Genomic DNA, 12,526 nt, shown 5'->3' with positions numbered 1-12,526 from the left:
CTACACTGAAGAGCCACACAAGCAATTTTTTATTATCTACAAACCCACATTTCCAGGCCCCTGCTGTGGAGGTTGAAATACCGGCCTGATCCTTGTGCTCAGCTCCACTCCACATTCAGATGGTCCAGCAGATGGGAGTGAAGGGACAGCAGGCTGGTGGCATGGCTGGACAGCTGCCGCAAGGCATGATGGGAAATCCAATTGTGGCTCAGCAGTTGGTTGCATCCTGAGTTCTGCCCTGCACTTCATATTACAATGCTTACTCAACCATTACTACCAACTAAACATCTTGTGAGCTCTGCAAGACTGTTCAACACTCACAGGCACACCTATAAATATCTAAAGATCTTCACCAGTGCTGTATTCTTCTTGAATCTGACATGCTTTGCATTGGAAACCAGATACCAATCAGCCACTTTATATTTAACTAGTAAAAGCATGGGAAATCATCTTTTGCTTTCTTGTGGCTGCAGTGTTCTCTTCTGCAATACATTTTGTGGGAATTGATTGAAACGGGCAGTGAAATTGCCTTCCAGATCATTGCTTTGCCTTTAAAGTCCGTAGCAAGCTAATGGGTGCGTAGCCTACTGTCTGATTCACAGATTCAGTCCTACCGGAGTGGTGAAAAGTATCAGCGAAACTCCTGGGGTTATGAAGCATGTAGTTTCAGCTGCATGTGAGCAGTACTGTTAAGTTTTCATGTATGTCAAAAGAGCATCTGCTAGGCAACTAAATATAAAACATACATTTTTATGGCTTTCAAAACTCAATATTAAGCATTGACTGTGTTGTGGCAGTTTACCCAGCCTCCAGCCATGCAGAACACTCCTGTTCACACCATATGCACAGGACATCTCAATAACAGTTCAGGACGCACTATAACTGCATGTACTAAATGCTCCTGGACCTTAAGACCATTACCTCTTGTGAGATTACCATTATCAATACCAGTACTGCAAAGCCCAGGATGTACCGAACTTGTCTTCTGATAAAGCTGGTAACATTCATCAGTATTCGCACATCACAGCAGAATGGCTGCCTTGACCAGACCACCAGGAAACTGATCATCAGTGCCCATGCAGTGGGTACATGGGGAAGCCTTCTGTCATTCTATTGCTAGGTTTTAGCCATTCAACAGCATGCCAAAAACACATGAGCAGACAGGAAAAACTGATCTGCTCTGTTAAATCAGTGCCAAACGAAACATTTTATTCCTGCCACAATTTCATAAACTGATGAGGAAAATGACAAAACCTCTGGCGGTGAAACAGACATTTCACTGAACAGACATGACGGATTTAACTTCATTGTGACATCATAATCATTTGTCATCTTTGGCTACCACTGAAATGCTTACAAGCTGTGTGTCACAGCTGGGACAAATGCCTTACATGAGACTGTAGGCAATGTCTCCGGGATCCTGTGCCAATCATACAGCAGAGCGTGGGGCAGAATATTCATTCATTCATTCATTCATTCAACAGGGTCAAATACCTGGGGGGCAGGACACTCAGGATATAACACAGGATGACAGGATGGTCACATGATTTCTTCAAAGTAGCATCATGCAGTGCGCTTGCCATCAACCACAAGCAGAGGTCATTAGGAACTGTATGTTCCCATCCTACGTGGACCTCCCAATTAATTGGCTTACTTTACACAATTCAAGCATCTTTCATGCACACCTGTACCACTCTCACTAACACCTACCATGGTAGTCTCCACAAACGCTAGAGGGCTAGACTTTGGTTCGACTGCCAATGAGATACCCGAGCTGTTGGACTGATGAACTCAGTGCACACTTGCTTGGCCAGCAATGACCACGAAACTGACTCCCCACAAATGATTTGCTGAGACTCTGATTGTTGGGACTTCCAGTGTCTGGTGCAGCAGGTATTTGCAGATAAAAAATTACACCAGAGATTGAGTATGATGTTGTCTCCATCTTGGCATCTTGGTGTTCCAGCACATCACCTTCCAGACCATGGCCTACTACTAACACAACATGGCTGGCTAGAAAATGCCGACTAGAGACAATGCGCAAGCCTGCAACATAAACTATATGGACAAAAGTATTCGGACGCCTGACCATTACACCAACAGGGACTGTAATGACATTTTATTCAAATACATATACTTTAATATGGAGTTGGTCCCCCGTTTGCAGCTATAACAGCTTCCACTCTTCTTGGAAGGCTTTCCACAAGATTTTGGAGTGTTTCTGCGGGAATTTGTGCCCATTCATTCTGTAGAGCGTTTGAGGTCAGGCACTGATGTAGGACGAGAAGGCCTGGCTCGCAATCTCCGTTCCAGTTCATCCCAAAGGTGCTCGATGGGGATGAGGTCAGGGCTCTGTGCGGGCCAGTCAAGTTCTTCCACACCATACTCATCAAACCATGTCTTTATAGTCCTTGCTTTGTGCACTGGGGCACAGCCATGTTGGAATAGAAAAGGGCCTTCCCCAAACTGTTGCCACAAAGTTGGAAGCATAGCATTGTCCAAAATGTCTTGGTATGCTGAAGCATTAAGATTGCCCTTCACTGGAGATAAGGGGCCTAGCCCAAACCCTGAAAAACAGGTGTGGCCAAATACTTTTGTCCATATAGTGTATCAAGGACATAAAGGTGGTGTTCTCTTGCTATATTGATACACTTTCACCAGGTATGACATTCATAAAGTAGAATGCTTATCATCTGCAGTGTTTATGCAACAGCAAAATTTCTCAATTTGAAATAAAATGATGGAATAAAAAATAAGCAAAAATCCCAAATCCATTTTCCCCTTACATCATACAAGTGTCATCATACAAGAGTTGATGTTATTTTAGTACATTAGTTACTTTAGATTTAGTACTATTTCAAAAGTGTTTATGAGATTCTTGAATCCAGTGGACTTGCAGATTTGGATATACCAGCAGCAACATTCTTCAGCTGAGGGACAGATGCTTTTTATAACTATAATGATGTCAGTGCTGCAGCACAAGGTACATTTTGCTAGAAAGAGTGAAGCAGACAAATTTCACCAGCACCACAGTAAACATCTAATAATCAATTTTTTAAACAATAATAATGCAATTCAGAGAGACAACCTTACCATCACATTTCAGAGCAGAAAACCCAGTATTCGAAAGCTTAATGTCCATTAGACATTGCATGAAATAATTAACTATAAGTCTCAAAACACATTGACTTCTGTATGATGACAAATTTGAAGCACCCATGTCAAAGTATGATGCGCTCTACACGATGTAGAACCGGAATCTTCTAGACGTGTTTCACACAAAACACTGCACCCCAGCACACCCTTTCACTGTAACTGATTAGACGATAAGCAAAATAGACATTTTACAAATCACTGATTGACCAAGAGAATCTGACTTCTATCATTTTGCCTTACTAAACTGCACTCTTATTTGAAATACAAAAGACGAACTTTCACTAAAGAATACTACATATCAAAAATAAGAATACATGAAAAAGTAGAAAAGGACCAGACAATTAAAATAACTAACACTGAGGTAATCCTTTAGTCCTGCAGGACAACAGACTACCAGTATTATGGGTAATGATCATTAATTAATTTCTGTTCCTCTCTAAACAACCGATCAAATGTATTATCACTCAAAATGCTTAGCTCCAAACTCCATTCCACATTTTGGGGTTACTGTGTTTTGGCAATCATCATCAGTCAGGCTGCCAATACCTTAAAAACCCAAATACTCCTTTACCTGAGTGTACCTGCTCAGTTATTTGGAAAGAAGCAATCAATCTCGCTAAAATACTATAACGTGATAACAACAATTGCATAAGAAAATCAATGCAGACCGTTTCTCCACAGAAGTATTTTTATTAAGAACATTTATGTGACAGCAAATTTATCATGACCATATGGGGAGATTGAGAGCGAAATCATTACTCTGCTCTACACATCTGGCTGCAGGCATTTTTTTTCCTTCACTGTGTTCAACTCACAGGCGTTTTTTTTTCAAAAGATCAAGCAACGGGTACTAGGTCGTCTCATTTCTTCTGCATTAACGTTAAGACAGTGAGCTTGTGCAGGGGCATACGTTTTTCTGAAAAGAAGTCTTTAAGGACGACCAAAGAACTGCTGCAGGGTTTTGTGTGTGTGTGTTTTTTTTTCCAGCTTGCCTTAATTTGAGAGGGCTGTGCAGCAATCAGCACCTAATCATCACCCATTTCCACGTCTTCTTGCAATTTTTCCACCATCTTTTCCTCCAGCTTCTTGGCTTTCCCTGTGTGCAAAAACACAGACTGGTTAGTAATAGACTCAGTTTATGGAAGCATTTCTCTTTTCTTCAGGTAGATATTTTCTGATCCGCAACCACACCCTTACTGAAAATGAAAGCACCAGACAGCACCACCTGCTGGTAGAACAGGTGATACAGCAACATTTTTTTTCAATTTATATTTAGAGGCCCCTTTCACTTACACCAACAAACACCACAATTTCTTCCAGATGAATTCAACAAATAAAATGTCACACATTATTCCTACTGCACAGTAAAAGCTAACTGCTGTCCTTTCTCAACATCAAAATATTATTGTTTTTTTGGGGGGGGCAGGTAGGTCAGGAGAAGATACACTTCTTGTACAGTCACTGAAATACACACAATTACTGCATATTCACAGTAGTTTTACAGACAATTCATGGTAGAATTCATCTGGTGAGCAGTGTGACCATCAATTTTCTTTGAGAGAAGGAACAAAATATAAAGGAACTGAGCCTGTAGTCAATCCCAACAGTGAAGGGGTTATAGATCAACACTAATGCAAAACCATCATAAAAAACACCTTTTCACGCTTTATTCAGCTGGGCTCATGCTGGAGCACAAAGTCAAAGTCAACACCCTACACTGCAGGCAACAGATCACCAAGGTAATGCTCCTCTGATCATCTTAGCAAACCCCTTTGCTGTGCATATTTTACAAACAAAAACTGCCTCAGTGACACAGCTGGGACCTAGGTGGGCAGACACCTGGACTCAAATCAAAAGGAAATGTGGAGAAGAGACTCTGAAGATGCAAAGAGACTGAGGGGTGTTTTTTGAGGGGGCGGGGGGAGCATAAGCATGATGACAGCAGTACTGCCATGACAACAGTAACTCACCTGCATGTGGTGCTTTGATGAGGTGAATGTTCTTCTTCACTTCGCTGATCGCCTCTTCCTTCTCCAACTGCTTGCCCTTCTTCAGTCTTTGGGAAAGGAAAGGGAGGCGGTGCATCAGAACGAGGGGGGCCACATGAGCGTGACAAACGCTCCCTCCTCTCAACATGATAAATAAGGACAGAACATGCATGCAGGACGGCCCTGCCCCATCTGTTTACAGACTGTACTCAGTCAAGGGCAACGTGACTTCACATCAGAAATCTGAGAAGCTGCACAACATATTCCATGTAAAAGATGGTGGCCAAGCACAAATTAGCCTGATTTTATACCCCAATTGTAAAAAGTGTGTGATCATGCTGCTTCTCATTTCCAAATGGCTAAATGTATTGAAGGTCAAATACTACATCTTAATTATACAGACAACAGTAAGGTCTAAAAATCCAATGGGTGGTTTAGCATTTATCCATGTGTGACTAAAGCATAACAGTTATGATCAAGTGATACATCTGCATGTAGCACAGACCAGACCATTTCACTTGCTTTTAAACAGAGTACCATAAGACGGCCAGAATTATTACAGATGTGTGTGCTACATGTGTAAAATGGATGCGCCCAAGTCATGTAGTTCCACTGAAAGCCAGACCTGACGGTTAAGACACACACACTTCACACGTTGTGAGACTAAACACCAAAGCATGCTGTGAACCAGCATTTGGTTTACAAAATGGAGGGGAGCTAGCAGAAGAAACCACTCTCAGATCATTAGCATTAAACATTTGTCCAAAATGGCCAAAGTGCTCCTAAAAACAGGAACAAAACCCTGCATGTACATTCATTTACCACATGTCATTTCATCAATCGCAAAACAGCACATATAATGAATTTATGAACAACCGAGTCCATTTTTGCTTGAGAGAGGTCTGGTTTACTCTAATCTTACATCCACAGTTGGCTGACGTTTCATTTAATAATTTTTAAAACAGCATTCACCCAGTGCCAAACGGGTATAGTGGCACAAAAATCTGGCGTCCCGAGCCTTCAAACCTTTGATTAATGCATCCAAATGCTTCAAAAGATGCGCCCGTGCTCACCTGTTCATGATAAACCGCGCCTGCCGCTTGTGTTTGATCTCTTCCACCTTTTTCATTGCCTCCACTGAACAGAACCACAGATGATTCAAAATTAAACACTTTCACTTTTCACGACACCCTGTCTAAAAAAATCAATAAATTGAATCTAAAGCTATACGAACATGAACTCAGTTTACATTTGATGTGTCCTGCTATGCTCACAAATATTACAATAACTTACTGACAATGAATGCTAAAAAACATCATTTCTAAGATTTCACCAATGTCGACCAAACTATAACGTCACACGTCTTGCTTCCCATATCAAAGATTAACTGGATTGTTAATTACCCGTCTTGTTCCACAGTTCTCTCTGGTATTTCACTGGCACATTTCTGCGCTTCTCAAACTCAAGCGAGTTATCCTGCGACAAGAAAGGAAAACACAACACACGGTCGACACACAGCAGAATTCACCGGCATCAGTTACATAATACACCACTTGCTACTCGCAAGTTGGTGGATGGAAGAGCGTGCACGCACCACTGTTAACTCTTTGCCGGCTGCTTTTCTGAAAGCCTTCGTCCACCTGGTCTTCCTGGGGTTACGCTTCTTCTTGAAATTCTTGTGACATTTCGACTTACAGAACCTGAATACCTGCAGAGAATGAACGTCGTTGTGTTACAAATACTTCACAGCTCATCCTGACTGGCCAGTTAGCTACATTAACAACGACTAGCTACTGAACTGAAAAATCGGACTTTCGCATTCTACATTGGTAACATACCCTGCTTCACCGTTACTACACATGTCGCTAGCTAGCTAATTTGAGTGTCTAGCCCCCTAGCCCGTTTACGGTAGACTACGCGGTAAAACGACACATACATAGATACACGGGAGCAATTATTTACCCAAAAGAAAAAAATGATTTCATTCTTTTTTCGTTACTTCATTTCTCCTAACAAAGCGTACATAAAGGCCTCGTCTGTGCTGGCTAGCTAACCACATCAGTCTCATCAAAACATTCACAAGATAATGTGTATGAGAGACTACACCAACCTTACAGTCGTTCCGTACAAACATCATCCCATGCCCGGGGTATACAGGTCCAGAGCAGAAATAACACTTCTCAATTCGCATTTTTTTATCTTATTTTTTTTAACAATATTTATGTATATATGTGAAAACGCGTTTTCATGCGACTACCACGCACATGCACGTTTTAAAAAGGAAGGCGCAGTTCTATTTCCGGTTAAAATGACGCGTCAGAGCTCCTACGTCATCTCATCCCGTTGCTCCTCAATTCTAATAGATATGTCCACCAGGGGGCAGCTCTAACCTATAGAATGAGAGAGAGGGCTGACAAGATAGTGGACTGGTAGACAAGATAGAACACCATGGTGCGTGGAAATGTTACGATTTATGTGTGTTCCTAAAATAAGTCCCGATTTCTGGAGTTCCATAGGATAACGGGTAAGAAATCTGCCGAATGACGAGTTGGAAGAGGCATACATCATTTTCTGTTTAATGTATGCTATTGATAACAGATCATTTTTCCTTTTCAGAAGTACAAAGTTCTGGTTAATGTATGTGTTCCTTAAAACAAGTCCCGTTTTCGGGAGTTCTTATCCTTAGAGGAAGGCCATCGATGGATCTTTGCTCGCATCTAATGATGTAGATCTGCCCCCTGGTGGATTTATGTATTATCTGTATCTGTATGTATCGGGGATTAACAGGTATGCACTCCGCTGAATGACGGGCTGGCGAAGCATACTCCATAATCTGGTGTGTGGTATTGATGACTATTAGGCGAGGTGAACAGTATTGTAAGTACGATTGTTGTAAAACTGTGGAAAAAAAGCTAAATAAACGTTAAAGACAGATTTTGTCATATTTGTACAATATTTTCTTCAAAAAATGTATTTGACCTCAGTAATTAATCATAAAATCCTGAGTTCAGGGACAATGAACTTCAGTACAAGCTGCTCAGCAAATGGGAATATTATCTGAAATAAAAATACATAGACCTTTGTTTATGCCACTATATTAGTTATTTTCTTACATTTGTGGATACTCCTATAACCATCACAGCTCACTTATGATTTTGCAAGAAGTCGATTTGCATCATGGATTATCCATGTCAACATAAAACAGCCCCCCCAACCCCCCCCCCCCCCTTGCTACTGAGGCACCACAGCCCTTCCCCCCTCCCCTCCCCCTGCCACCGGAGGCAGCCTCATGACCGACAACTTCCCCCAACACAGTCTGTCACTGACGCCAGAGGACATTTTAACAATCCCCCCCCTCCCCCCACCAGCCCATCCATCACATCCAGCCAGGTGAGACGGGAGCTATCCAAGCTCTGAATCAGCAAAGCATTGGGTCCAGACAACATCAATCCCAGGGTGCTTATGGTGTGTGCCGGACAGCTTGCAGGAATGTTCCAGCACCTATTCAACCTCTCCCTGAGGCTGAAGAAGGTGCCCCAGCTGTGGAAGACATCCTGCATTGTTCCGGTGCCCAAGAAAGTATGTCCCAGTACTCTCAAAGACTACGGCTAGTGGTACTGACGTTGCATGTCATGAAGACCCTCGAGAGACTGGTTCTGCAGCACCTTAGGCCCCTGGTGAGGGATTCCCTGGACCCTCTGCAGTTTGCGTACCAGGCCCAAATCAGCATGGACGATGCCATCATCTACCTGCTGCACAGGGCTTACTCACACCTGGAGAGGCCTAGAAGCACAGTGAGAGTCATGTTCTTTGAGTTCTCCGGCCCCTCCTGCTTGCGGAGAAGCTCTCAGCCATGCAGGTAGGCCATGACATAGTGGCCTGGGTTACAGACTACATCACCAACAGGCCACAGTTTGTCCGGCTGCAGAGCAGCCTGTCAGATGTGGTGATTGGCAACACTGGCGCACCCCAAGGAACCGTACTTTCACCATTTCTTTTCACCATCTACACCTCCGACTTCAGCTTCAACTCCGGAACATGCCACCTCCAGAAGTTCTCCGATGATTCCACCATTGTGGGCTGCATCAGGGAGGTCGAGGAGGAGGAGTACAGAGGGGTGGTAGAGAGCTTCATCATATGGTGCTGGGAGAACCACCTCCAGCTCAACTTCTGACAGAGCGGGAAGCCCCCAACCCCTATTACCATCCAGGGGAGGAAATTGAGATGGTGGACTTGTACAGGTTCTTGAGAGTGTACATAAACAATAAACTGGACTGGACGGACAACACAGAGGCCCTCTATAGGAAAGGACAGAGCAGACTGTTCTTTCTTAGGAGGCTCAGGTCCTTCGACGTGTGCAGCAGACTACTGCAGATGTTCTACCAGTCTTTGGTAGCCAGCACACTATTCTTTGCTGTGGTGTGCTGGGGAGGCAGCACCAGGACTGGGGAGACCAACAGACTTAACAAGCTGGTGAGGAAGGCCAGCTCTGTTGTTGGATTAAAACTGGACAGTCTGGAGGCAGTGGTGGAGAGGAGGATGAGGCATAAAATCAGGACCATCCTGGGCATCCTGGCATCCTTTATGCTGCATACCACATATATTTCAGGATAACTTTCACTCTGTGTTATCTGTAGGGTAAGGCAGGGGTTATGCGTTTTGTTCATGAAGCAATGAATTTTTGCTTGAGCTTACAAACAGTACCATGCTTATGTATTACATTTACATTTAGGTCATGTGGCAGACGCTTTTATCCAAAGCAACTTAGTGAGGAAGAAGTGAGGAACAGCAAGCAAGCTACAGTAGTGTAGGAGACCTTGGAGTAAGCTTTAAGTGCAACCTGAACAACTAAACTCAGCTAAATAAGTCAAGGAAAGTAGAAAACAGAGGTAAATGAGGTGAAAATACAAGGATAGACAGGCAGAGGAGACAAACAAGTAGTGACAGGAGAAAGAAGTGCGAGGCAGAAATTGCGTGGAGATGGAATTGTGTTAGAGTTGTTAGAAGTTGTTAGGAGAGGAGGTGCTCTCGGAAGAGCTGGGTCTTCAAGAGGTTCTTGAAGATAGAGAGGGACGCCCCTGCTCTGATAGCGTAAGGTAGCTCGTTCCACCAGCGGGGAACTACATATGAGAATGATCTGGACTGAGATTGCCTTGTGTGCAGGGATGGCAATGCTAGACGACGTTCTTGGGAGGAATGTAACGGCCGAGAAGGAGAGCAAGCCTGTATGATTGAGCTCAGGTATGTCAGAGCACACCCAGAGGTCACTGTGTAGGCAATACTATTAATGATTAATAGTATAATATTAATTAACTATTAATAGAAAATTTACCAGATATGGAGTATATACTATACTGGCCCAGGACAAACCATGTGTGGAGCAAAAATACTAAATATATTGTGGGAACTCACTGCAGCAATGCCAGGCCATGTGTTTTATCTACTGTATTGAAATATTAAGGGAACGATTACTTCCTGTGACAAGTGTTTATGGCAAATATATAATTCAGGCAACATTAACATCTAACATTTGTCCACTTCATCTACAGTAGAGTAGCACATCTAAATCTATTTGTGCTGCATGAGACATACTTCTATGGTACAGTAAATGTGGTTCATAAAACATCCTTACAATGTGAAAGGCAAAATATTTTATTGTGTATAAAAATCATTTTTTACATTCTGACCATCGTAATGTTATGGGGTTTTTTAATAAATACATGTCTGAGGAAAAATGCTGAAAATAGGTAAAATATTGGTCTTTAACATTATCATAAAAGTGTCCAAATGTGCACACAACATGTATTAAATTCCCTCACCTAGTGTTTAAAAAGTGGTGTAGAAGCACAGCATGTTTACTTTAAAAGTACACTCAACTGAATTAATCAAATCAACTTATGGAACTTACTGCACTGCCACCGATAAAATAAAATAAAAAAACTCAAAGTGCAGATGCAGATTTATGTTCATCTAGAGTTTGTTTTTAAATCTAGGTAAAATTCCATCTTGCCAATGGCAAAGTTAAAACAGCACTTCTCTCAGCTTTGAATGTGTGATTTGGTCAACTTGCCGATTTCACTATAAAATAAGCGATGACCAGGACACCGAAGAGAGAGCTGAGTAAAATACACAGCAGAGCACATTGCTCTCTGAATAACATACTGGGCTGTGGGGTATCATTTCTAATAAGAAAGAGTATTAATGTGATATAACCATGTTTATATTTCATAATGTAGTTCCTCACCTGACTGCACATCAGGTCCTGGACCCTTAAACATTTCTGCCTGTTTTGTCATTTAAACCCACTGCAATTCTACAATACAGCAGAGCTTTGGCAGTAGATAAACGTATGACTTAATACAACTGTAAATGTAAAAACAGTAAAACTGTATTCAAGCAATGGTTCAGTGGGGAATATCTGAACTTGCATTTAAAGTTGAGCAACAAAACTTTTGATAAATAATAAAAAAAAACATGTATTTTCTTGAATAAAGATTAAGTTTTACATATCTTACATCAAGAGAGTGTTTTGGCATTCATACAGTGTTAGCCATAATACAGTCAATTTGAGGGACGTTGTGCAATCAGGACTGTAGCTTTCAAAACCACGGATTTCATTCAAGGAATGCTGGAATTCATTGAAAGGAAGGAGACAAAAATCCTCACCATAACATCCGAGTCTAACAAAATCACAATTATTACTCCCAAGACATTCAACACCCATATCACATCCAAAACTCCTAAGACACTTAAAGTGATACACATTTTAAAAAAAAAAAAAAAACACCAATGACATCCGCCAACCAGATATTTTGCAAAACTACAGAACAAGCCTCAAGAAATATAGGTATTTATACACTACTGCTGCAGATTTGTTGTGAGACTGTTACAATACAGGACAGTGTTGAAAAGTGCACTAGGAAATGCAATCTGTGAAATCAAAAGAGCGTATTTAAAGCTACTCGATTATGGCAACAAATCATGTTCTCTATCACCTAGATCATCTTGGTTTCCTGTTGAAATAGACATTCTGTACAATGAGGGCAACTCTGTAATGGCACTGTTAGGTTGCTGGATCTTAGAAAATGGTCACATATCTTTCTTTTTTCTAAACCTAGCATAAAGCTGTTTCAGTAGTTTTTTTTAAGGCACTTCATCCAAGTCCATAACCAAATTACAAATATTGTATACTCCAAACTAACTCAGAGAAAATTAAAGCTGCTTACAGTTAACCAAAGTAATTAATGGCACAAAGTGTGTGTGTGTATATATATATATATATATATATATATATATATATATATATACACACATACACACACACTGTTAGAGCAGTCTGTAATCACTCACTGAAGATGAAAAGATTTTTCTTTACAGTTTGT

At 41.6% G+C, this 12,526-nt stretch overlaps 1 protein-coding gene across 1 annotated transcript; it reads right to left on the bottom strand.

The window, feature by feature from the left end:
• Positions 1-3,826: 3,826 nt before the first annotated feature.
• Positions 3,827-7,431, bottom strand: rsl24d1 (ribosomal L24 domain containing 1). Its single transcript, XM_036535300.1, has 6 exons — positions 7,255-7,431; positions 6,739-6,852; positions 6,548-6,620; positions 6,218-6,281; positions 5,127-5,212; positions 3,827-4,252 (listed from the first exon to the last, which is right to left on the bottom strand). The coding sequence occupies exons 1-6, from the start codon at positions 7,333-7,335 to the stop codon at positions 4,182-4,184; spliced, it is 489 nt and encodes a 162-aa protein (XP_036391193.1). The 5' UTR covers positions 7,336-7,431; the 3' UTR covers positions 3,827-4,181.
• Between the last annotated feature and the right edge of the window lie 5,095 nt (positions 7,432-12,526).

This window comes from Megalops cyprinoides, chromosome 8, assembly GCF_013368585.1.
Source record: "Megalops cyprinoides isolate fMegCyp1 chromosome 8, fMegCyp1.pri, whole genome shotgun sequence".
Taxonomy (NCBI): domain Eukaryota; kingdom Metazoa; phylum Chordata; class Actinopteri; order Elopiformes; family Megalopidae; genus Megalops; species Megalops cyprinoides.
The sequence above is the reverse complement of the archived record's forward strand: the minus strand, read 5'-3'. Positions and strand labels throughout refer to the sequence as shown.